At 45.2% G+C, this 27,954-nt stretch overlaps 1 protein-coding gene across 5 annotated transcripts in view; it reads right to left on the reverse strand.

The window, feature by feature from the left end:
- TENM1 (teneurin transmembrane protein 1) overlaps nt 1-27,954 on the reverse strand; it is a 1,354,271-nt gene that overhangs the window by 489,919 nt on the left and 836,398 nt on the right. For all 5 annotated transcript variants that reach the window (XM_075323916.1, XM_075323915.1, XM_075323914.1 and 2 more), the window contains 3 exons: nt 24,532-24,731; nt 22,517-22,727; nt 18,444-18,545 (listed from right to left, as the gene is read on the reverse strand). In XM_075323916.1, the coding sequence (XP_075180031.1) occupies nt 18,444-18,545; nt 22,517-22,727; nt 24,532-24,731 (513 nt within the window). The remainder of the gene's footprint in view (nt 1-18,443; nt 18,546-22,516; nt 22,728-24,531; nt 24,732-27,954) is intronic.

Raw genomic sequence — 27,954 nt, forward strand, 5'->3', positions numbered from 1 at the left:
TGAACTCACCGATCACTCCAGCACTTGTTCTGCATTGAGGATGCAATGCCCGCAGCTTATCCGCAGGACATTCCGCAATACAACCGCAGCATGTAAACAGATAAAGTTGTGCTGCGGTTTTCTGGGAACTCCTGCGGAATGTCCTGTGGATGTATCCGCAGGACACTTTCCCCGTGGGCACATAGCCTTAAGGCCCCGTCACACACAGAGATAAATCTTTGGCAGATCTTTGGCAGATCTTTGGCAGATCTTTGGCAGATCTTTGGCAGATCTGTGGTTGCTGTTAAATCATGGACATATTGTTCCATTTGTACACAGCCACAAACCTGGCACTGATTGTCCACAATTTCACTGCAACCACAGATCTGCCACAGATTTATCTCTGTGTTTGACAGGGCTTTTAGAGTTTGACAGCACGGTATAACTAGATAACAGAAGGGGGTGGAACTCTGATCCTCCCATGCCTGTTAGTTGCATATGTCTGCTCATCGGATCAGCAGACATCTGCAGGGAATAATGCAGGCTAGCCATGAGAGCCGCATCAAAGGGACAGATACCACCCTGGTCGCATAGGTTTGTCCAAGGTCATAAAGGGGTTAATATTTAATTGACACATTCCATGTTTGAATAACACTTTCACAATATAATTTCAAATATAACTATTTCGGCTTTTCATATAGATTTTAAATCTACATTAAACTGTTGTTTAAGGGAATCTGTCAGCAGGATTTAGGCGGGCTTTGCACACTACGACATCGCAGGTGCGATGTCGGTGGGGCCAAATTGAAAATGCCGTACTTCTGGCATCGCATGCGACATCGTAGTGTGTAAAGGCTCGATGATACGAATAACGAGCGCAAAAGCGTCGTAATCGTATCATCGGTGCAGCGTCGGCGTAATCCATAATTACGCTGACGCGACGGTCCGATGTTGTTCCTCGCTCCTGCGGCAGCACACATCTCCTACCGGCGTCACCGCGGCTTCCATAGGATATGCGGAAGGAAGGAGGTGGGCGGGATGTTTACATCCCGCTCATCTCCGCCCCTCCGCTTCTATTGACCGCCTGCCGTGTGACGTCGCAGTGACGCCGCACGACCCGCCCCTTAATAAGGAGGTGGGTCGCCGGCCAGAGCGATGGTCGCAGGACAGGTGAGTCCATGTGAAGCTGCCGTAGCGATAATGTTCACTACGGCAGCTATCACAAGGATATCGCTGCTGCGACGGGGGCGGGGACTATCGCGTGTGACATCGCAGCATCGGCTTGCGATGTCGCAACATGCAAAGTACCCCTTAATCCCCCAAACAATTTATATGCACTTTCAAAGAAAAGTCCAACAATACCTTCACATGACCAATCCGTTCCTCAAAAATCAGTGTTTCAACTGATATGCAAATGAGGCTGCAGAGCTATTTTTAGGTCTGAAGCCTCTGTCACACCAGCTCTATTTCTCCCCTAGTCCTGCCCCCTTCAGTCTGACTGATGGCTTCATTGTCTGAAAGCACATAGCATAGAGGCTGTTATTCATTCAGGATGAGGCGGTGCTCGGTGCAGATTAGAGCTAGAGTGACAGAAGGGTCAGATCTACAAATAGTTCATCAAGGTCTTTTACATATCACTTTAAACCATGATTTTTCAGTAAGGGAGCAATGGATTGGGCATGTAAAGGTATTGCTTTACTTTTCTTTGAAAGTGCAACATGTGTGTGGGGGTGGCAGGGGGCCGTAGTCGTGGGCAGAGTCGAGCCCCTGCTTCCAGGCAGCGTCTCTCTTCTGTGCTGCATTCCTGCCACCTCCACAGTGCAACAAGGAACACCACAACCCTGCTTCCTGGGGACTAATTGAGCGACATAGTCTCATAACATAACTTTGCTGAAGGATTCACACAGTTTCTGTGGAACACATCCACTACGGGCACTATGGGTTTGGTTTCTTTACACTTTTTCCTGCAGTCTGCTGCCTCCTGCACATCTCTCCGGCTACTATAGGACTTTGTTTCCCCGGCAACGCCACAGGGGCAGCTAGTAAATTCACAGAATCCCACATGGCTCTAACCTTGTCCAGTCTCACAGGGATTCATTTCCGGAAGGAGTTCCTTCATCACTGTCTTTGTGACGACCCGTTCGCCCAGGTCTATGTTACCTCACGCCTAGACTAGTCCTACTGGAGTCAGTTGCTTCCCGGAAAGTCTACTAAATCAAGACCCACAACTTCAGGACCTGTCCGTGCCCATTCCTGCCTCCGATTATTGAAGAGTTTCCTTTGTCCACTTGATCAAGGTTTCCTGGGGTGATCCTGAGGGTCTGGCCAAATTACTCTGGGCTTCTCTCGCAATACCTCCCTCAAATACATCGTCTTCTCTCTACTTAACGGTGTCCCTAGCTGATATCAACCAGGCAGTATTCCCTGCCTTAACCCCTACCGTGGGCCGGCCTACTTTACTTTTTTCTCCTTCAGTCCCGTTACACCAGCAGCCCTACGCTAAGGGACCAGGAAGCAGTGACACCTAGTGGTGGGCTGGCAACAGTGCACCCAAAAAATACACACATGTAAACAACATTTCGCACATATAGATATACACAGATAAATCATGATGTTTTCAGGGGCGCTGCAGGACATCGGTTACCCTCCTACATTTGCATATATATAGTTTGGGGGAGAAGTCAAGATTTCCTTTAAAATATATGTTAATAATATTTACAGGACACATTCATGTGATTTTAATATTTAATCTTAAAGTCTTTCCACATGAAGAACGTTAATGTTACGGGGGGCTGTCTGATAACCTAAAGGAGTATCAGACAGTCAGGGTCCACCGTGCAAAGACTCTGCTGCAGACTATGGCAGAGTGCAATACCTCTGTTAACTCACAGAAGGATATAATAAGTAAGTAAAGCAATTCCTCCCTTACTTGGAGGGTGTGTGGAATGATCTCTGTTAATAATCACAGAGACAAAGGCAATGTGTGCGAAATGGCACCTACCTAGGTCCGCTCTTCTAGTGGTGCAAAAGAGACGAACAGCAGCGTAAGCCGCACAAAGCTCCTACCTGCGTTCGCTCCACTAGTGTGCGAGGACACGAACCACTAGATATGGCACCTGCCTAGGTCCGCTCTTCTAGTGGTGCAAAAGAGACGAACAGCAGCGTAAGCCGCACAAAGCTCCTACCTCTGTTCGCTCCCCTAGTGTGCGAGGATACGAACAACTGCCAGACGCAGTATAAGGAACGTTACCCTAGCGGCAACGTCCACCTACGAGTCGAACCACAAGGCCCAGCCAGACCATGTGCCTCAGGCACCTGCCTATGTCCGCTCCCCTAAGAGGTAAGGATACGGACAGCAGCCGAAGCTGTAAGGTATAAGAACGCTACCCTGCCGGTAGCGCTCACCTAGCATAGACAGAGGAATGCCTAGAGGAACGCGCACAGAGCGTCTACTCTTATGCATGAACCAAGAGGACTGAGCGCCATGCGGCGTGTGTCAGGGTCTTATATAGACTCTGTGCCTCATCCAAGATGGAGGACACCAGAGCCAATCCGCTGCCAGAATGACAGGAGTGACGTCATGCTGGCCTATCACCGAGCAAGGCATCACAAGCACATGACCAGCGACCAATCGGCATAGAAGGTGTCAGAGACATGTGACCTCGTGTCAGCGATGATGTCACCCGCACATGTGCAATGGCTCCAAGATAGGACTTAGTCTCCGGCGCTCGCACATGTGCAGTAGCAAGAAATCTGGACTTAGTCTCCAGCGCTCGCACATGTGCAGTAGCAAGAAATCTGGACTTAGTCTCCAGCGCTCGCACATGTGCAGTAGTAAGAAATCTGGACTTAGTCTCCAGTGCTCGCAGCAACCGTAACAGTACCTCCCCCTCAAGGGCCCCCCTCCCGGCGATGCAGGTAATCGGCAACTAAGTCGGGAGCATGGACAGCCTCCTCAGGCTCCCAAGAGCGATGTTCCGGGCCGTAACCCTCCCAATCTATCAAGAAGAACCTGCGCCCTCTAACCATCTTAGAACCAACTATGGCTCGTACCTCATAGCTAGAGCGAGAGGAATCAGAGGCAGGAGAGTGCACTTCACGAGCGTGAGGTAAAATAGCCGGCTTTAGCAGTGAGACATGGAATTTGTCATGAATCTTAAGATGGACGGGTAACTTCAATTGGTAGACTACAGGATTTACCTGTCGAAGAACCTCATAAGGACCCAGGAAGCGAGGAGCAAATTTGACAGAGCTCACTCTAAGTCTCACGTGTTTTGCAGAGAGCCACACAAAGTCCCCTGGAGAAAAGACAGGAGTCGGGCGACGAAACCGATCGGACACCGTCTTCATACGGTCCTTAGCTGCTTGGATCGACTCTTGAGTCCGATCCCAAACCTCTCTGGCATTAGTTGCCCAGTCGGCCACAAGAGGAGGAGGTGCAGCAGCGGGAAACGGTACCGGTACCCTAGGGTGTTGCCCATTATTGAGTACGAACGGTGTCTGCCCAGTGGCCTCAGCCAGCGAATTGTTAAGGGCAAATTCTGCCCAGGGTAGGAGGGAGGACCAGTTATCGTGGTTCTCAGCAACAAAGTGTCGAAGGTATATAATCATAGATTGATTGGTACGCTCAACCAAACCATTGGTCTCCGGATGGTATGCCGAAGAGAGATTCAACTCAATTTGCAGAAGGCTACAAAGATCTCGCCAGAAACGGGAAGTAAATTGCGGACCTCTATCACAAATGATACGATCTGGCATCCCGTGAAGCCTAAAGACATGCTTGAGGAATAGTTTGGCTAGTACCCTGGAAGATGGGATTCTCGATAACGGTACGAGATGAACCATCCGGGAGAAATGGTCCGTAATGACCCACACAAATCTATGTCCCTGTGAACATGGAAGATCACCCACAAAGTCCATGCCTACCACCTCCCATGGTCTATCTGGCACTGGTAAAGGATGCAAGAGTCCAGCCGGTCTCTGCCGTAATGGACGGTTGAGAGCACACAAGTAGCAGGAACCGACATATCTCTTGACGTGGCTGGCTAAGTGTGGCCACCAATACCACCTCTCCAGTAACTCTCGTGTCCGCCTAATACCAAAATGCCCACCCACCTTTGAGGTGTGGGCCCATGACAGTATATCATTCTGTCGATCAGGCGGAACAAAGGTCTTGCCCGGTGGGATTTGGTCTAACGTCACAGGGGAGAGCGTATGAAAAACCCTGGAGGGAAGGATAAGACGAGGTTCGTCAATCTCCTCCTGGGTAGAAAGCATAGAGCGAGACAGGGCGTCTGCCTTGTTATTCTTACTCCCAGACAGATAGTTGATGGAGAAGTGAAAGCGGGAGAAAAACAAGGACCAGCGGGCTTGGCGAGGATTCAGACGCTGAGCGGTTTGTAAGTACGTCAGATTCTTATGGTCTGTATAGACCTGGAAAGGATGTTTCGCTCCTTCCAGCAAGTGACGCCACTCCTCCAAGGCTAATCTCAAGGCGAGCAGTTCCCTATCCCCAATGGTATAGTTTCTCTCTGCTGGTGAAAAGGTTTTCGCAAAGAAGAAACACGGCCTTTTTCTACCTGCACCGTTCTTTTGATACAAGACCGCACCAGCACCCACTGAAGAGGCATCAACCTCTAAGAGGAAGGGCTTACTCTCATCGGGTCTTTGAAGAACGGGAGCAGTTGAAAAGTGTCTTTTTACTGCCTCAAAAGCCTGAGATGTCTCAGTAGACCAGGCTTTGGGATTAGCACCTTTCTTAGTCAAGGCCACCAAAGGGGCCACCAAAGTAGAAAAATGGGGTATGAACTGCCTGTAATAATTTATGAATCCTAAGAAGCGTTGCACCGCCTTCAAGGAATGAGGTTCGGACCATTGCAGGACAGCAGAGAGCTTCGCAGGATCCATAGCCAGGCCCTCTTGTGAGATAATGTAACCCAAAAAATGCAATGAGGACTGCTCGAATACACATTTCTCGAGTTTAGCAAACAATGAGTGCTCCCTTAAACGGGAAAGGACACGAACGACATCCTGACGATGAGTCTCCAGATCAGGAGAAAAAATCAGGATGTCGTCCAGATACACCACAACTGAGGATAACAGTAAATCCCTGAACACATCGTTTACGAAGTCCTGAAATACTGCGGGTGCATTACATAACCCAAAAGGCATGACGAGGTATTCATAGTGACCGTCTCGGGTGTTAAAAGCGGTCTTCCATTCGTCACCCTTTCGAATTCGTACCAAGTTATACGCACCCCGCAGATCCAACTTTGTAAAAACTTGAGCTCCTCTCAATCTGTCAAAGAGCTCCGAAATTAAAGGTAATGGGTATTTGTTCTTTATTGTGATTGCGTTGAGACCCCTGTAATCTATGCAGGGACGCAAATCACCCTCTTTCTTCCGAACAAAGAAAAACCCAGCTCCCGCGGGAGAGACAGACTTACGAATGAACCCCTTCTCTAAACTCTCTCTTATATAGGTCGACATGGCCTCCGACTCAGGTATCGACAGGGGGTAAACCCTGCCTTTAGGTGGAACCGAACCTGGGATAAGGTCTATGGCACAGTCATACGGCCTATGGGGTGGAAGAACCTCAGCACCCTGTTTGGAGAACACGTCAGCGAAATCCAGATAGGGTGTAGGTATGGGAGAGAGATCAGTAGATGGAACCGCAATGACCTTAGGTGGTAAGGGAAGACATCGGGACTGACATTTCGAACCCCAACTAATAATGCTGTCAGACTCCCAGTCAATGTGAGGAGCATGAGTCCGAAGCCATGGGAGACCCAGAAGGATGTCGTCTATACCCTCAGGCAAAACAAGAAAAGAAATCTCCTCTATGTGACCCTGAGACAGGGAAAGGCGCAAGGGAACTGTCCTCAATGTAATGGAGTCAGACAACATAGTTCCATTAACAACACGGACAGGAATAGGCGCCTCTAACATGATAGAGGGAATATTGTGTCCCTTTACAAATCCTGAGGACACAAAAGTCCCGTCAGCTCCGTAATCCACAAAAGCCATAATAGGCCATGTATTCTCAGATAACGAGAGCTGACCTGGGATACAACACTTAGAGGGTGCAGAAGACGTATCTAGTAACCCCTCTCTAATGGTTACTAGGCCAGGGAGTTTCCCTGACGACTAGGACACTTGTTGGCATAGTGCCCAGCCTGACGACATACGTAACATATAGGAGGACCAGACTTGCGTAGTCTGGAAGACGTATGACCTAACTCCATAGGAGTGGGAGATGTTTCAGATGCTGAGGAAGATGGTAGTGGACCCTCAACAACTGGAATAGCCCGATGCTTAGGGCGTGAGGAAGAGACCTCGAGTCTACGTTCCTTATGGCGTACATCGATCCTCGTTGCTACTGTGATCAAGTCCTCCAGAGAAGCAGGGACCTCACGAGTAGCAAGAGCATCCTTGACATAGCCTGCCAACCCTCTCCAGAAGATAGGAATCAACACCTTCTCTGGCCAATCTAGTTCTGCCACCAGAGTTCTAAAAGCAATGGCATAAGAACTAGTGGATAACGAACCCTGAGATAGATCTAACAGTCTCAGGGCCGCATCATGGGTAACCTGCGGACCCATGAATACCGCCTTAAGAGCATCAAGAAAGTCTTGATGTCTCAGAGTAACCACATCAGAGCGCTCCCATAGGGGAGTCGCCCATTCTAAGGCTTTGTCCTGAAGTAAGGAGATGATAAAGCCTACTCTGGACCTCTCCGTAGAGAAGCGAGAAGAGTTGACCTCTAGGTGTATCTGACACTGACTAATGAAACCACGACATGATCTGGCATTGCCAGAATATCTGTTTGGCAGAGCAAGTCGAGGATCATGTGCAGATGTCACCATGGTCTGAGGTTTATCCTCTATACTCTTGAGCCGTGACTCAAGTAGTTGTATGTAACGGTGTAACTGCTGATATTCTGCCATAACTGCCAGACCCTTGGCTCAGTCCTAATGTTACGGGGGGCTGTCTGATAACCTAAAGGAGTATCAGACAGTCAGGGTCCACCGTGCAAAGACTCTGCTGCAGACTATGGCAGAGTGCAATACCTCTGTTAACTCACAGAAGGATATAATAAGTAAGTAAAGCAATTCCTCCCTTACTTGGAGGGTGTGTGGAATGATCTCTGTTAATAATCACAGAGACAAAGGCAATGTGTGCGAAATGGCACCTACCTAGGTCCGCTCTTCTAGTGGTGCAAAAGAGACGAACAGCAGCGTAAGCCGCACAAAGCTCCTACCTGCGTTCGCTCCACTAGTGTGCGAGGACACGAACCACTAGATATGGCACCTGCCTAGGTCCGCTCTTCTAGTGGTGCAAAAGAGACGAACAGCAGCGTAAGCCGCACAAAGCTCCTACCTCTGTTCGCTCCCCTAGTGTGCGAGGATACGAACAACTGCCAGACGCAGTATAAGGAACGTTACCCTAGCGGCAACGTCCACCTACGAGTCGAACCACAAGGCCCAGCCAGACCATGTGCCTCAGGCACCTGCCTATGTCCGCTCCCCTAAGAGGTAAGGATACGGACAGCAGCCGAAGCTGTAAGGTATAAGAACGCTACCCTGCCGGTAGCGCTCACCTAGCATAGACAGAGGAATGCCTAGAGGAACGCGCACAGAGCGTCTACTCTTATGCATGAACCAAGAGGACTGAGCGCCATGCGGCGTGTGTCAGGGTCTTATATAGACTCTGTGCCTCATCCAAGATGGAGGACACCAGAGCCAATCCGCTGCCAGAATGACAGGAGTGACGTCATGCTGGCCTATCACCGAGCAAGGCATCACAAGCACATGACCAGCGACCAATCGGCATAGAAGGTGTCAGAGACATGTGACCTCGTGTCAGCGATGATGTCACCCGCACATGTGCAATGGCTCCAAGATAGGACTTAGTCTCCGGCGCTCGCACATGTGCAGTAGCAAGAAATCTGGACTTAGTCTCCAGCGCTCGCACATGTGCAGTAGCAAGAAATCTGGACTTAGTCTCCAGCGCTCGCACATGTGCAGTAGTAAGAAATCTGGACTTAGTCTCCAGTGCTCGCAGCAACCGTAACAGTTAATGAATGTTATTAGAGTTACACTGGTGGTGGAGGCCTGGATATTTGATTTTCATCACTCTTGAGCCTGAGTAATGCCCTAGGATTGATTTTAATAAGTAGATGACTATATATAAGCAGCATTAAGTCCACAATGTCTAGACCATAGATGTGTCGTAGACTATAGATGTGTCGTAGACTATAGATGTGTCGTAGAGTTGTGTTTCTCAATTTCACTCCCATAAGGTCTTGATTTAAACATTTTCTATTGAGATAATATCTGTCACAATTTTGGCGACATTTGACGTTATCACATCATCTTTGAGATACTAAGGAGATCCTGAAAACATGACATGTATGGGAAAGAAGAAAGCAGGTAATTATGGTATATGCACAAAGCGTCTAATACATGCCGGCGTACACACTGAATTCTGCCATCGGAAAATGCTTCAGGAAAATCTAAGCAGTATTTTTCCTCAAGCATCTTCTTTGGCATCTCTTTGACTGACTTAGCGGCAATGTTTTTTTTCTATGTGTATATACGATATTGTGAGTGGATTCCCAACTGAAGCCGCCAGGCCATTTCCTTTAGCTGCTTCACAGCGTTCAACGCCTGAAGCAGTTAAAAGATCAAGAAGACAGCAAGTAGTTTTGACATTGCAGTGCATATATTCATTCTTTTTACCATTTATTCTGTGCTTTTTCAGGTGGATTTCTGATCGAACCACCTAAAAAGAAGCTGAAAGCAAAAATCTTAGAACAAGTGAACAGCAGCAGGAGGCCAATGGGCGTTATGTTGGCTATACATGTATAGACAAATTTTCATTTTTTAACTGAAGGGTAGCTCTAATCACTAATATATGGCTATGTAGCACCCCATGGGACTTGCAGGGCTACTCGTCACCGGGCCAGTGGTATTGGGGGTTGCTGTGAATGGCCTGCTCCGTGGCCCCATCGGCCAAATCACAAAAGGTGCAAGGGGGATGGGGGTTTTGCTTTGCAGCGCAACCCGTGGTGCGCAGCCAGAGATTAGCCGCCTCTCTGAGATGTTGCTCTCCTCCAGGGATGATGGCAATGCAGCTCAGATAGTCCAGCTCCCCACAGGTGGAGGGAGCCCCAGTGAGGATGGTGGTGACGAGGGAAGGGCCGTTGGAGCCGAAGCGAGTGGCGGTGGTGTCTGCAAATCAGAATCTCACACAGGGGCTGCGGTTCCAGGTGTTTTACTCACAGTTCGTGTGCTGCGCCCTCAGAGTGCTGGTCATCGCCGTGATGGGCCCCAGACGATCCCGGATGAATCAGAGATCACCACTGGTGTTGTGAAACGTGTGAGACCTTTCTCCTTGCGCCTTGTAGTGTGGATCCCCGTGGCGGGGAGATACTTTGGGACCCCAGTGTCCTTGGTTTTATTTGCTGTCCCGTACGCAGGCAGTGAGAAACTTGTCATGGACCCGACCGTGGCCCCTGTCTCTATATGCTGCTGGTGCCCTGGGATTTTTGGTGGTGGGCAATCGAATATGAAATCCCCGTTCCCTGCAGATTCTGGTAGTCCAATGTGAAGTATGTTCTACCCTAGGGCTTCTGCACCCTGAGTGGCGCCAGTCCTGAAGGGTCTGTTGGGGCTCACCCTCCAGCTACTGTGTTACTCCTCTGTCTCACAGCTCCACCCGGTAGGCTCCGGCTTCTCTCGTAGTCTGCCCAGTACCCAGTCAGTCCCTCTGGGGGGAGCCATTCGACATCCCCCCAGAAGCCTTGCTCTTCTCTGTCTGAAGTTGTTATTTCTTCAGTGTCACAGACTGAACTCAAGTGAAACTGTTTGTGTGTTCCTACTCCCTCAGTGCAGCCCCCACCTTTCTGATGACTCACTAGTGGTTGTCCCAGCAACCGGGAATTTCCCAGGCTAGCTGTGTTGTATAAGCTATAAGCATAGGATGTTGTATAACTGCTAACTCATTGTGTTGTGTAAACTAGAAAACACCAGTGGTTAATCTCTTCTTACCCGGATGAGTATTGCAGCTTAAATCAGATGCAATACTCTGTGGTGACTGAGCCTCAGGGGCGCCACAGCTATATTTACATTTTGGATGGAAATCTGTCCTGTTAGGGTATGTGCCTACATAGCAGATTTGTGTGCAAATTTTCTGTAGACAAAACTGTTTGTTTTGGCAAGAAAAACATTATTTTTTTAAATGCGTTTTTTTAAGCGTTTTCGCCATCTTTTTTAGTAATGGCAATCATGTTGTACACCCCGTGATTTCCGTTGGGTCTCTAGCTGATGTTACAGCTTTGACCTGGCTTTCACTGCCAGGGGAGGTGCCTGTGCCACACCCGGTAGTCTAACCCCATGAATGTTGTGAACAATGCAATCACAGCCATCAGGAGGCGGGGGGGATCGTTTACCTCTCCCTGGTGATCAAGTCCCTGTAATGCGATCACAGGGACATGGCAACACTGGGTCATCACCATGATGACCATGGGTTACTGAATTACAGAGAGCCTCACACACCATGCCAGATGCATCGTGTGTGAGGCGAAGTGTCAGTGCTGCGAGTGTGCCGCCCCGTGCTCAGCAGCTGAGCTGCTCGGGTCCAGACCTTCAGTGGGTGGCTCGAGGGTCTCCGGACCCGGGGGTCCAGAAGTCACTCCGATCAAACGTGGCTTGGGGACATAGGTGTACGGCCGGAGCTGTGTTAAGTTCGTGACGCCACCCACGGGATGTGGTGAAGGTGGACACCACCACTGCAGTTACGGGGCACCTGGGGTAGATGTTGCGCAGCAAGTTGTTAACCCCTCTGTGGGTAGGGATGATGGCCCCGGGACCCGTTGGAGGGAGTTGGGCGGTGCAGTGAGATGGGCGGCCGGAGGGCACAGATGTACTCACTATTAGTAAACACACGAGTCTCTGGTAAACCAAGGTGATGGTGGTTGGTGCCCGCAGCCGGCTGCAGTCTGGTCCCCCACCCGGTTGGTGGTCTCCGTCTTTCTCCCGCACCTGCTTTGTGATGGTGGACTACCTGCACTTGCAACTTCAGGAGTCCGCTCCCCGGCTTGTGGTTGCCTGAGGAGCCCTTTGCCTGCAGACGCTGGTCCGTGGGATCCCTCTGCCGTGGTGGTGGTTTTCTATCCCCCTCGTTGGGCTGTTGCCTTCAGTCGGGACTTTGGGTGGGACAGGACCTATAGTCCTGGACACAATCTGTTAAATAGCTATCCCCCAGTAGCTTCTGGACCTAGCTTCAGGGCCTGAGTACCCCCCTTTGTGCTCTGGTTTCTGAGTCGATTTCCCGGGTCGGTACTGGCGGGCCCCTACCCTGTCCCAGTCCACCTCGGTTCCACCGAGCCGTCTTCCCGGCTCCTGCAGACAGACTGCCATCTACCTCCTAGCCAGCAGTACCAGGGCTCCTACCCTGGCACTGGTTCAGGTTTTGGTTCTCGCCTCTGCTGGATCTGCACACAGCTCCAGCCCACACACCCCTCCACCTTGAACTCTAGACGTAAACTGACTTTCCCCGCCTCACGCCAGCTGAACTCCTCGGTGGGCATCTACCAACCGCCTGGCTCCGCCCCCTGGTGTGTCCATCAAGCAGTGAGAGAGGTGACTAGGGTTTTAAATGTTTGGCTGCTGTCACCTTGTTAAGGGACTGGTGTAGTGCGGGGCCCTATCTGTGACTACCTAGCTCGGCCAGGGCGTCACACGAGTGCAACATGACAGATCTAATCCACTAAAGTGATTGAGCACTAGCACTGCAGTGGATTATATCAGACACAGTAAAAACGCAGAAAGAATTGACATGCTGGAATATTTTTTTTTGCAAGGAAACAATCTGCAACATGTGCACAGCAATTATGGATTCTCATAGACTTGGCTGGAATGTGTTTTTGATTAAAGTTTGCAAGAAAAAACACGAAAAAAACGGACACAACCTTAAGGTTCATTGTTATTTGCTTATGTGTCAGACATGTACAAGATCTTTACTGCCAAAGGCAATGGCCTTCAGGAGGGTATGGCATAAATCAGAAGACAATACCCAGCACTAACATTCTCTTGGATAAAACTGAAAATAGCACTATTGTTATGTGTTGTAATTGTAAGAACACACCAGTTAAGATAACAAATTCAGACGCATTTTGCATAAACTCCGTAATTTTTAAGTGTCCACAGTTTTGTCTGTGTTTCTATGATTTTAATATGAAAGAATAAAGCAATATTTACTTTTTTTCCAAGAGGACTTTGGTCCTGGATTACATCTCCTGGTTGATATTGACACACACGGCCCTTCAGTTTTTGACTTTCATATTGAATGTTATCTGCTTGGGGAGCTATTTCCCATTTGTATTTGATATGGCATATATGTCCATTACATCCCATATCTCTCTCAAGAAGGTGGCCTTGGCACATGCTGGCAGGAGTGAAGATGTGGCTGTGAATTCAAGATTCTCTACATTTATTTCTTTCCGAGCTTTGGAAACTGCTGAGCGAGTAGTCTTTGAAGAGAACCTCACTCTTAAAATTTAGGTGTTGGAGAGAAAGGGAGTTGTGTGCTGTTTTTGAACAGAAGTTCCCTGCTGTTTATACTGATACTATTTTTGGGTAGATGCAATGTTTTATTGTATTTTATTGCTATGTTGCTCCAGCCAAAAAACGTAATTCTGGTTTTGAATTTTTTTTTGTTATACTGTTTACTGATCTAATTATGTTATTTTATTTATTTTTATGAATTGGACATTTCTTAACTCATCAAGTCAAATATGTATATTTTTTTAATTGTTTTATTTTGAATGGGGCAAAAGGGGGGTGATTTGATTCTGAGGTTTTTTTTTCGTATTTTTAAAACTTTTTTGTTTTCCACTTTTTATTTGTTTACTAGTCCTATTAGGGGACTTAAAGCATTGATTATCCTAGCACTTGTGCTGTACAGAGCACAAATGATTATAGCAGAAATGATGATAGACACACACAGGGGTATTCAGCTGACCCCTGGCTGTCATGACAAAGAATCAGCTCCCCACGATCACATCATGGGGGTGCAGATGGAAGCGAGAAACGATGCGCTCCCTGACGGTGGTGTGAAGTCTGCCCGGAACCACAAACTCAGGATGGATGTCATGGACAGACTAGAGGTAAGCTGCCCCCTCAGAAGAATCCCAAGAAGCCCGAAAATCTTTAACCCCTATTCAGGGATCTGGAATTACTACAGGGTCCAAGAGATCACTGCCTATGGAAGGCTACAGTATACAGAAGAGTAGTTGTCAGGCAGGGTCAAAACTAGAAGGGACAGAAAGGGACAAACATGGCAAGCAAGAGCAAATTCAAGAAACCATGCCAAGCAAGGTCAAACTGGAGATGGGAGCGAAGTACAACACACGGCAGGTAAGAAAGTAGTCAGTAAACAGGCAGAGGTCAAAACACGGGGATCAGAATTCAGGAGCAGGGTGCAAACCAGAGACCAGCAAAATACTATAAGACTATATCTGGCGGTGACCAGCAGACAGAAGGAGGAATAAGAAGGGTGTTTTGCCTTCCCATTGGCTGTGGCTGAAAAGTGGTTACTTCAGCTGGAAGGCAAACACCACCACAGTCAACCAGTGGTACTGCAAGTCCCAGGGAAACCCTGCTTAGTGGATGAGTGGAGCCTGTGCACACCAGAGCTACTGGAACTGACTCCTCCCCAATTACCAGCCCTGCCCACAGCGATGCCTGGTGACCAAAGCAGAAATCGCAGGAGAGGGACGTAACAGGTGGGTGTCAAAACCCCCTGTCAGAGAGATTTAACTGTTTAACTGCTGTGGGTAGATATCTGATCCACCCTCAGCTGTTAGTGGCACACATCAGGTGATCTGATCAGGGAAAGATGTGGGGTTGGTGTGCGAGCCTGCATCAAAGCAAGGGATACGATCTTTGATTTTCATGGACCCATAATCTTGTATTGACCCTTATCACTGCTGCTTCTGAAAAAAATAGACATGTGTCAGCTAGGTATGGAGAAATATAAGCGTACGGCAAAAAGGGAAGAGAGCGAACAGGGAAACCCTTTGTCTAGGGTAGGGAAAGATGGTGAACTCTGATAAAACCTTCCGCTGCCCTCTGGCTCCCCTGACATCTCTAGATAGGTTCCGCACTTATGCGCCAAGCAGGATAGCTGGCGCACGCTGACCCTGAACTGAGCCCTAGGTAATGAACTGAGCAATAGTCAACCCCAACAAGTCCTAAAGAATGCACAGGAAAAACACAGAGGAAAGCAAACAAACATCTTATCTCCAAGATGACTTAGGGTACCGTCACACTTTAGCGACGCAGCAGCGATCCCACCAGCGATCTGACCTGGTCAGGATCGCTGCTGCATCGCTACATGGTCGCTGGTGAGCTGTCAAACAGGCAGATCTCACCAGCGACCAGTGACCTGGTGACCTTGCACGGAGCCGGCGTCTGGAAGCTGCGGACACTGCTAACTAAGATAAACATTGGGTATGGTTACCCGATGTTTACCTTAGTTACCAGCGCACACCGCTTAGCGTGTGCAGGGAGCAGGAGCCGGCACTGGCAGCGTGAGAGCTGCGGAGGCTGGTAACGAAGGTAAATATCGGGTAACCACCTTGGTTACCTGATGTTTACCTTGGTTACAGCTTACCGCAGGCTGTCAGACGCCGGCTCCTGCTCCCTGCACATTCAGGATTGTTGCTCTCTCGCTGTCACACACAGCGATGTGTGCTTATCAGCGGGAGAGCAACAATAAAAAAACGAACCAGGGCTGTGTGTAACGAGCAGCGATCTCACAGCAGGGGCCAGATCGCTGCTCAGTGTCACACACAGCAAGATCGCTAATGAGGTCACTGCTGCGTCACAAAAACCGTGACTCAGCAGCGATCTCAGTAGCGATCTCGCTGTGTGTGAAGTACCCCTTAGGAAGAGGAACAACAAAATACAACAACATTTCTCCAGATGATTACAAGCCGACTGCTTGCAATCAGGACCGTACAGACACTTAACTCTATCACTAGCAGCATACCAAGGGGAAATGCAGGTATATGAAGACCCAGAGGGTGATGGATAATGATTAGTAGCTGAAAGGAAAAGATTTACATCGAGTCCTAAAGGGGAAAGAGTAAACCCCAACAGAGAAGACACACAAAACTCTATTCACACCATAGAGAACAAGATGGAATATCAAGGAGCAGTTTGTGCAGCGAAACGCAGAGACCTTCTGCAGACGGACATCACAGACTTGTCTGTCAACCGTGACACACCCGTGACAACGTGTTTCCGTGTGGTTCACATAGACACATAGTCCATGTAAAAACACAGACATGTGAATATCACCATTGGTTATAATATATAGGTGTAGTATTGGCAAAAAAAAATGGTGCACGGGTGCTAGAAACACAGACATGTGAATGAGATAGAGACAAGTCCAATTTTTACTGGCAACACAGATGACAAGGGTCAATACAAATCTAGGTTTCCATCAAAAACATGTACAACACACGGATGACATCCGTGTGCCATTCATGTGCCGTCCATGGGCTATCCGTGTTTAACATTGAAATTATAGGAGATGTATTGAAATATCTTTATTTCTTTACCCATACCAGAAGAACACATGTATGACACATTAATTAAAATCACTGAAGACACAAGTACCGATTTTTTACAAACGTGTTACCCACAGGTGAATGAGGCCTCAGGCTATGTGCCCACGTTGCGTTTTTTCATGTGTTTCTGCAGCGTTTTGAACTGCACCTTTTGTAGTGCCAAAATGCATGCGTTTTGATTTCCCAGCAAAGTCTATGAGAAACAGGGATTTCTTGTGCCCACCATGCTATTAAAAACGCTGCATTTAATTTGCATAAATTTGGGTCAAAAACTCAGCGTTTAAAGAGGCAACATGTAATTGTGTTTGCTATTTGAGGTGCGTCTTGCTAACATTGAAGTCAATGAGAAATGTCCGAAACCAAGAAACATCAAAATTCCTGCGTTTTACCACTGTTTTAGGTGCAGAAAACATGCATTTTGGACTACCTAAACGCATGCTTTTTGCACATCAAAATAATGATTTCATATGTCCCTTTACACACACACATAGTCCGACAATTAAAACATAGAAAAACATCTATTTTATGCTATTTTTGTGATAAATATCATATTACCGCTAAGATTTTAATAAATATATCTATTTCCATTATTTATCTACAAAATATAGATTTGATTTTTTTTTTCCCTTTTTTCATTTTGTTTGACTATTTAAACTTTATTTAGCAGTGTCTTTATGTTCCAAACGCATCTGTCAAAACACAATGGAAAAGCAAGTAAAAAGCACTAAAACCGCATCAAAAACGCGGTAAATACGCATGCGTTTTTAGCGCTATTTTGTGGTCAAAAGCAACTTTGGCTAAATCAATTACTGCAAAAGGATGCGTTTAGAACTGCAAGGACCTCAACACTACGTGGGCACATAGCCTTACACACACACGTAGTCCGACAATTAAAACATAGAAAAATATCTATTTTTTGCTATTTTTGTGCTAAATATCATATTACCGCTAAGATTTTAATAAATATATCTATTTCCATTATTTATCTACAAAATATAGATTTGATTCTTTTTTTTCCTTTTTTCATTTTGTTTGACTATTTAAACTTTATTTAGCAGTGTCTTTAGTGTCTTTATGTTCCAAACGCATCTGTCAAAACGCAATGGAAAAACATGTAAAAAACGCTAAAAACGCATCAAAAACACAGTAAATACGCACGTTTTTAGCGCTATTTTGTGGTCAAAAGCAACTTTGGCTAAATCAATTACTGCAAAAGGACGCGTTTAGAAATGCAAGGACCTCAACGCTACGTAGGCACCTAGCCTTAGTTTGGATGGCAAAAAAGTCTGCATTCTGTGTCTCGCACAGGAGATTAGGGTGAAAATAAAAAGGATTCTTATTACTGATGGGCGAACATGCCCAGTTCTCAATCGAGCATAAGGGTCCTAAAATACTTGGCCAAGTATTTCGAGTGCTTTGATGTGTTATCCCTGAAACAATGAGCACTAAACACAGGCTTGCTTCACTGCATGGATGTGTGCAGGCACCCCAGGAAGAGCCATTGGCAGTGTCTAAATGGCTTTACCAGGGGATAAAACAATTTCTCAGACATAGCGTGACCAAAAAAAAACAAAAACCTGCCCTCCTTCTGGAAATGATCTATTTATGGCTGGTTGTATGTGGGTATACACCTGAACAGGCCAATCATTGACTTTCTATAATGTTCATTACTTGCGTCAAACTCGTCCAAGCGTCTAACCAGCTCGAATCGAGTAATGAGCATTTGAGCATTTTAGTGCTTGTCCATCACTAGTTTTTATAGTTTACCAAAACACATGAAATATTTAGATAAATGCAACTGAGAAAACAAAAGTTGAGTTTATACCTCTAGAACAATCTGGTCCCAAGAATCCCGGGAAACAGTGGCAATGTCCAGATATGCATTCTCCGTTCCCATTACAGTTGGTTGAACAGTCGTCCATCATTTCTGTGAGTGAATATAATGGCATAAAGTAAACTATGTTAAAGTTTGGATTCCGCTGTAAAGAAAATGCACTTTGAGTGACTCAATTGCAAGGAAATTGCTACAAATTTACCTCTGCAGTAAAAATAATCACACTCGCTTTTATTCTCGTGCACTGAGAACTTAAATAGGTATTTGAGTATTCTGAATTTTTTTTCTCTCAGATGAATAAAATTGTCATAAAATCAGTGATATTAGAGAAATATGATTCATTGTGAAGCACAGAATGAAAAACTAAATAAATAACTGTTAAAGTAAAGTTCTGTGTGAGATTAATACAGGTACAATGTTATTTGCTCAAGTTCGATACATGGTAAAAAAAAAGAAAAATAATTTGTAAGTGGGAGTCTTCAAAAAGTTTAATGGCAGCAATCCATCACAGACAAGACACGAGCTTTGCTGGACTCCAGCAGCTGCAGAATTTATGAAGAAAACACTGAGTTTGATGAATATAGAATAAATGGTGGTGACACATCATTTAGATTTACTGGAGGATATGACTAATTCCTCATACATCAAGTTGTACATTTACCTGGAATGATCCATAAGTAAAGCTGTTGTCTAAATTATCCTGTGGACATTATCATCATTTATACTGAGCTGAAAACAATAGCTCATAGTCATGTGCTTCTCCTCCATCTACATTGCTAACGCTTTCTAAAACTTAACAAACAAGCTGCTTTTAGATTATGTATAAATTGGAAAATGTTCAAGCACAATACAGAAATTGTGCTCCGGTGGCATACCGATTTACCTCCGCGGTCATCTGCCAAACTGTGAGCCACTTCTAGGGGTCCCACGGAATTTAGAGGGACTGGTTGGTCCCTTTATGACCCCAGCACTGTTCTGTCTTATAAAAGGGAATAATCAAAAACTGATTAAATCAGGTTTTGACATAAAATGAATGTTTAAAAAATGTATGCCATTTTTTTTCATGAAAAAGCACAATCTGCATAAAAAATAGAAATAATGCAATTTTTTTACAGTGATCACTTGGGCTTTTTTTTACTCTAAGCTCATTTTGGGTTAGGAAATAACACGTACACAATCAAATTAATTGGATCCCAACCCTATGTTTTTTTATTGAAGTGTCTAATGAGCGTGTGCAAAAAAGTCATTGTAATAGAAGAAGGAGCAGGGGAGCTGTGATATCGCCTTTTGTGATTGGTGGATCCCGTGTTGTCAGCTGTGTATAGAGGCATTACCTGTCATTCTAATCCTGACTTTACTCATAATAAAACTCCTGTACATTCTTCCTGAAAGGAAAGGAAGAATGTCACAATGACTATGGGATAGTGGGCAACTGGGGCTCCTAAGCTGGCCCTCAAGCTAGGGGGTCTTACTTTATCCCTAACCTCAGTGATACTCCTCATGGTGTTGAGACCTGAGTCTCCTTCCTGGCCCTGCTCCTGACCAGTCGAGATATAATTCCCCCACCTCTCAGTGACGGATGGAAAAGGAGTGAGATGAAACCCAAAGATAAAGACAGACAAGGGAAAACCAAAAATCTGTCACACAGCACACATACACAAAAGTTAAGACAAAAAGAGATTCAGGAGTAAAAACAAGAGCAGGAAGGAAGCTACAAAGCAACAGGGGTAAACTCCCCAACTGCACGAAGCAATAAGCACAACTTTCACCCAAACGTCTGGGACACCACACCTCACAGACCAACAAAGACAAACTATAGCTGGAAAGGGTGGAAGAATTCAACCAGCATAAATATGAGGGGAGCAGATGTGATAGGCCTCCACACAACATGTGATCAAAGAAAGCAGACCAGAAGAGATTAACTCTTGCTAGCCTACTTATGAATCAGCACACAGCAGAGTAACGCTGAAGTCTGAATGTGTTGATCTCGGACACCAGAGAAACCATCGGGCGGAGTGTCTTAATCTGCAATCTGAACTGAGCCCAATGCCATTATGACTGTCGGCGAAGTTTGTGCAAAATTCCGTGTGACAAAGTATAAGTCTAAAAATGCCCCAGTGGTCAGTGTGAAATTTACAGGATTACTATATATATATATATATATATATATATATATATATATATATATATATATATATATATATATTATTTGAATAGAAAATAAAACCGAAATGTTTTAAAAATACATATCATGCAGAAGCCTGATTTAAATAAAAGGTAATTTTCTGAGATAGGTTTCCCTTATTGGATTCAGTCAACAGTTTTTAGCTACCCCACTAGAAAGCAGCATGGTAAATTAATAGACACCCTGATTCCAGTGATGTATTACTTACTGAGCTGCTTTGCTCCGTTTTTATAAAATCTCTATTTTACCGGGTATAAATCTACTAGTGTCCTGAATGCTGAGCTGTGTATAACTACACCCAAACCACTGACTGACAGCTTTCTGTGTACACTGTGCATAGGTAAAAAGCTGCTAATCTGTTTTGTGGGCGGGGTTATACAGAGCCCATGACTATGGAGGAATACATGCCAGCAGGTTTGCTAGTCTCCTCTAGAGATATTTTCCTGCTGATAAACCAATGATTTTTATCCAAACTACAGCAAGCAACTCAGTATGTGGCACATTGCTGGAATCAGGGTTTGTGTCTATATATAATGCTGCTCTCAGATTAGGAGACAAAAACCTGGTGGCAGATTTTAATTTTTTTTAAAAGATCTATAATCGTGGAAATGTTACAAAAGTTACAAACCCTCAAAAATCTGTATACTTGTAATACTGTAACGCAAAGAAGAGGGGAGCCAGCACTGCTCATGAATGGCATACAACAATGAAAAAATAAAAAGTGTCAAATTCACAAATTCATTCCTACTGTAACAATTCAATGAGATTTTTTGCAAATTATTGATCAATGATTTAAGCCCCCCTGCCCCGTTACGGCAAATCTCTATAGGGGGGTCCCTACACTATGTTATAAATTAATATCTTACCATAAGGTCTCATATAATGACTTGAACAGGACCATATAAGAACACCACTTACCCGGGGAATGTCAGAACCGCTCCCATGCTGCAAGGACTGACCACTGCGAATAAAGGCAGCCCGGGTGCCAGTGTGTGTGGCAGAACCACACTCACCAGCACAATGTTTTCGCTTACTGGTCGGTGGTTGACCGCCACCTTGCCGTGCAGTGTGGTTTGCAAATGCCTTCTGTCGCCATCAAAATTCAGTTTGGTGCTTGTTCACACACAGCCACCGCCTCCTGCTCCAAGGCATCATTATTTAAACACCACCTGCCTGAACCTTGTTCCGCCCTCATCCATGTTTGCTGGTCTGGCACTGTGAGGGCCAGTCCTGACATTGTGCTGGTGTGTGTGGTTCTGCCACACACACTGCACCTGGGCTGCCGGTTGTCAGTCCTGGCAGCATGGGAGCGGTTCAGACATGTCTCGGGTAAGTGGTGTTTTCATATGATCCTGCTCATTATATGAGACCTTATGGTACATAATAATTTATAATATAGCGTTAGGGACCCCCCTATAGAGATTTGCCGTGACGGGGCAGGGGGGCTCAAATCATTGATCAATCATTTGCAAAAAATCTCATTGAATTGTTACAGTAGGAATGAATTTGTGAAAATCACACTTTTTATTTCTTCATTGTTGCATGCCATTCACAAGCAGTGCTGGCTCCCCTCCTTTTTTGTAATACTGTAAGCATCCTGTATCCTGTAGTCAGCGGGGAGAGCAGATTTTGGAATTTGGTTGAATTAGGTGCTGGAAAAATACTAGAAAATAGCAATAGATGAAAATATGTTGCACTTTAAGCAACCAAATTGTGTGGAATTTAATGGGAAATTGCTGTAGATCAGTTTTGACCCTCTATTTTTTTTTACCAACACATAATTTGAACTATCCCATGATACTTTTGAGAAAGCGTTGTCTGGGTTTCATTGTTCTGGAATGTCAAACATTGGTTACTGAAGGAATGTACGAACTCTTACCAATTGCTGTGGTTAATACAAGGACTTGCTCCATCTTCCTGCCATCATTGTAGAAGGCTAGATGCCAGACACCTTGATCCATGTATTCAATGAAACCTGTCTCTTGTAGAGATGGTAAAAAGATACTACGAGGTGCATGCTGAGGGTTTTCTGCATTTTTCGGTTCTTGCTTCTTCAAATGTTTTCCATCCATCAGTTTTACAAAATCGAACTGTGCAAAGATCAAGCATAATTCACATTACAGTAAACCGGGAATAGAATACGTTTCAACTTTTCAGAGTATTGTGGACAGTATTATATGACTCATTATTATAATTTCATGATGTTGTTACATTAAATAATGCCATAGCTGTAGAAAAAGACATGAACTGCAAATCCAAAAATCATACTTTGATCTAATGCCGTTGGGCAAAAATTTATATACCTGAACATGAGTTTGGTTTAACATTCTGATCAGATTGTATGAAGCCCCCTGCCACATCACAGCGAGCCTCTGAGTGGGTCCTTAAAGTGTGGCGCCGCGTGCCAACCACCATCGCAGCGGCAGTGCACCAGCAGGGCAGGTGACCTGGTGCCTCACAGTGTCCATGCTGCAAGGCTGAGCCCCCAAGACTCCAGACCACACTGTCCCACCAACACAAAACCACCACAGCAATGGCCGCCACACAGCACCAGACCCCATGTGAAATGAGATGGACAATTCACCTTCCACAAGCTCCCAGCATGTGAACTGAAAGCAAAAAGGCAGAACCCCTTCTTTCAGGGAGGAGTGCCGGCAATAAAAGACCAAAAGAAGTCTACTGTAAAACGTGCATTTTTATTATACGGCACAATGCCACAAGTTTTGAAAGAGAGTGCAAGTGGCATGGTGACTGCAGGAATGTTCATCAGAGCTGTTGCCCATGAACTGAATGTTAATTTCTCTACCATAAGCCGTCTCCAAAGGTGTTTCATAGAATTTGGCAGTACATACAACCAGCCTCACAACCGTAGATCACATGTACCACATCGGCCTAGGACCTCAACATCCAGCATCTTCACCTCCAAGATCATCTGAAATCCAGCCACCTGGACAGATGCTGCAACAATCAGTCTGCACAAACAAAGAATTTCTGCCCAAACTGACAGAAACCAACTTGGGGAAGCTCATCTGCTGCTCACCGTCCTCATCTGGGTCGCTACCTAACTGTAGTTTGTCTTCATAACCGACTTGAGTGGGCAGGTGCTGACATTCTATGGCTTCTGGAGCATATGAGAGGTGTTCTCTTCATGGATGATCACCGGTTTTCACTATACAGGATATATGGCATACTGGCAAATGGTGGTCACACTAGATACTGTTTTTTACCCTTCCCCAGGACCCACTAATACCATAAAATAGCACATTTTAGAGAGGCTTTTTATTGTGGCCTAAGGCACACCTGTGCAATAATCATGCTGTCTAATCAGCATCTTGATATTCCCCACCTGTGAGGTGGATGGATTATTTCCACAAAGGAGAAATGATCACTAACGCAGATTTAGATATATTTGGGAACAATATTTGAGATACAAAGACCTTTTGTGTACATAGAAAAAGTGTTAAATGTTTGGGTTCAACTCATGAAAAATGGGGGGAAAGACAAGTGTTGCACTTTTATTTTTGTTCAGTATCATTACCGAGTATAAAATTCTGCTCCACCTATATATATATATATATATATATATATATATATATATATATAAAGTGATGGCATACGAGTTAGCTATAGTAATCCTTGTGAATATAAATAGGCTGCGTGCTTTCCAAGCACAGCTCTGACATTAATATTTAGATAATATTCTGGATTTTCACCCAATCCTTCCATTTTTACAGTCTCAATATGTCAGGTTCTTCCCAATTAGTAAAGTAGACATTGGACACAGACATCTCCTCAGAATATTTAAGGTATAGTAAAAATTTCCTTCAGTCAATATATTGAAAACATCTTATCCTTCTTTAGTAACATCAGTAAGTGAGGAAAGCATATAAGTACCTGTGTGTGTGTTGGTGGGATATTTCTCCTTCCGTAAATGCCAAGAAGGGAGTCTTTTGAGAAGGAAACATTGAATTTTAAGTACATTGGATGGTGAATGGTAACCTGGAAACGCCAGAATAGACCCGGTTGGATAATCTGTTCAATCTGCTTCCCAATTTCCACCTCTCCAGAATCGATGGATTTACCTCTTTGATTCACTGCAGAGAAAAATGAAAGAGGTCAAAATGCAACTCAACAATTACTCAAAAGGCAAAGAACACAAATAATGTCAGAATAAAATAACTGTAAGGCTTTGGATGAAGTTCAGAACTAAGGTGCACCATACATTTTTTTGCTTTTTTCGGATTTAAAGGAAACTTATTTTTTTCCTGGGAATTTGTCTTATATGTGTATTTTATTTTAAATTTGTAATAAAAAGAACCACACAAAATTAATACCCTTTCAGTTTTCATGTTGACCCCTAGGGATTTTCTGGTCTCTTACCTCCTCTCCTTTCAGAAACAGTTTACAGACGTTTCCTTATTTTACCAGGCAGAAATACAAGGACCGGTAACACCTCTATAAATAACTGACACAAGAGCCACCAATCACAACTCCTCACAGCTGCCCTTCCCTGATCCCCCCTTCACAATAACCTTTCCACACACTCATTAGATGTTTCAATGCAGAAGATATGGTGAATAACCAGTTTGTTACTGCTAATGTACATGTGAAATCCCCTGAAAAAAGGATATATACATCTAAGAAAGCACCAGTGGCCAGTGTGATAATTAAAAGATTTTTATATTTTATTTTTACTACAGATTATGGAATATAAAAAAATTGCCAAAAACATGTAAAGAATACTGTATTATTTTATACAAAAATGTTATTTAAATGGGTTGTCAAGGCTGAAGTCACTCTATGTGAGCGCAGACTTGTAAATCCTTAAAGCGTGCGCACTCTGCACTGCGAGGATTTTCCAGTGCTGGTGTGGCGCCCCTGACCCATTAAGGCACCACTGAGTACTGCACTCATGCTGGGACAGTACTTCCAGGTAATCCTAAAGGCCAGAATGAGGTGTGTACGCACAGACACATAGCAACCAGGTCTCCCACACCATTAGATGGGACCCTTGGGTAGTCTCCAGAGGGGGCTAGCTTTCAAATCTTATTAATGGGTGCAGCGGAGGAGCTGAGAGCTAAAGTGCAGTGGTTGTAAGGAAGAGAGGAGAGCCAGTCTGGTAGTGGAGCGCGGCGGTCGCGAGGCGGATCCGCGCGCTCACACTAGTCAGACCCTGCGCCATGTAGTGACAGTTGGTGGGGGAGAACGATCCCATGTAGTCAGAAGAAGAGGTGCTCCTGGTGACTAGGCACGTATGGGGTACAGGTCCCTAGTGTAGACTCAAGTTTAACTATCTGCTAAACCTTCCGGTGAGGGGAACTATAAATACCTCACCAACCACACAGAGTCTGAGCCTCAGCAGCAGCGCAGGGACCCATAAGGAGACAGAGCCAGAAGCCATCTCACCTGGGCCACGCTGCTGGCAAATGGTCCAAAAAGGGGAGAAAAGGCAGTAGCGACTTCCTGGATAGACCCCCATGGTACTTCAGGTCAGGGGGTTATCCGAACACAGAAGTGCTAGGAAGGCGAGCTAACCTGTTACCCTCAGACTGGCCTGAAGGAGCCCCTGGTCCTACCTGGTTCATCACAGCAACGCCCGGGTCAGCTCACCATAACATCTGTGAGTAAAAACCAGTTAAATGACTTTTGGACTCTGCCTGAGTTATTCTGGGACCCGGTATTCTACACACCTGAGCCCCTAGAGCCTGCCTCACTCACAGGAGGCCACACCATCCGACTGCAGACCCCATCAGCCCCAGATGCTCATAAAATCTGCAGTGGCGGTCATCCATATCCCTGACTGCAAGCCGTGAGTGGCGTCACGACACATACAAAATCTCTCTTACCTGTTTGCCATATTAAAAGAAGATCCTGTGGCGTCCCTGAAGCTGGATCGATGTCTCTGGGGCGACACACTGGCACGGAGAGTGGGCAGTCATGTGACTGCAAGTATAGGATTTACATACTGCTGGCCACATTCCGACTAGACTTTATCCGGCCTCACTCAATTCACTTCGTGTGAACAAAGAGATACACATCTACTCAGCAAGTGACCTAATGTATGCAAATTGCCCACAAATTGTCACACATCCGCCACTCTTCTTGCCAACACCAAAGAATCTCAGAACATGGAGTGTGCACATTGTGAAGATTTACATGTCTGCAGTCAGTTACATACAAGTGCTTTTCCATAAATTAGAACATCAGCAAAAAGTTAATTTATTTTAGTTATTAAATGCAAAAAGGGAAATACATATATTATACAGAGTCATTACACACAGAGGGATCTATTTCATGTGTTTATTTCTGTTAATGTTGATGATTATGGCTTACAGCCAATGAAAACCCAAAAGTCATTATCTCAGAAAATTAGAATATTATATAAGACCAACTGAAAAAATGATTTTAAACTCAGAAATGTTGGTGTCTACTGAAAAATCTGTAAACGCCTCAATATTTGGTGGGGGCTCTTTTTGCATGAATTACTGCATCAATGCGGCGTGGCATGGAGGCGATCAGCCTGTTGTACTGCTGAGGTGTTGAAGCAAGAAAAAGGGGAATGCACAGCCAACCAATATAAGAAAATGAGGGTGCACAGTCTGCTGTAAACAATTGGTACTAGAGAGGAAAAGAAGCAGGCATTGGCACTCAGCTCAATATAGAATACATGACAATCAATATATAAATAACCAGAAATCTTTTATTGAAAACATACCCCAATAAAAACATTTAAAAGGCAAAAAACACCAGACAAAAGAAAAACAATGATTAACTGTGGTGCTATACAATGATGCAAAGTATTAACCAGCAAAGGACAAAATAGCCATAGGACCCTCATTCTCTCCTGATGAAGCTCACTTGATGAGCGACACGCGTTGGGTATGGGGGGGTTCACCAGACTTCTGATCGCTATCTTGCTCACTTAGGCTTTTAACAGTGATGTACTTCTGTTATGGTGGGTTATTTTATTTGTGCAATTATCTAGCTGTGCCATTGTATGTGTATGTTTTTGCATCTTTTGAATGGACTTATTGATATGTCCTATGGCTATTTTGTCCTTTGCTGGTTAATACTTTGCATCATTGTATAGCACCACAGTTAATCATTGTTTTTCTTTTGTCTGGTGTTTTTTGCCTTTTAAATATTTTTATTGGGGTATGTTTTCAATAAAAGATTTCTGGTTATTTATATATTGATTGTCATGCATTCTATATTGAGCTGAGTGCCAATGCCTGCTTCTTTTCCTCTCTAGTACCAACTGCTGAGGTGTTATGAAAGCCCAGGTTACTTTGATAGCAGCCTTCAGCTTGTCCGCAC

Source organism: Anomaloglossus baeobatrachus, chromosome 9, assembly GCF_048569485.1.
Source record: "Anomaloglossus baeobatrachus isolate aAnoBae1 chromosome 9, aAnoBae1.hap1, whole genome shotgun sequence".
In the NCBI taxonomy this organism is placed as follows: Eukaryota; Metazoa; Chordata; class Amphibia; order Anura; family Aromobatidae; genus Anomaloglossus; species Anomaloglossus baeobatrachus.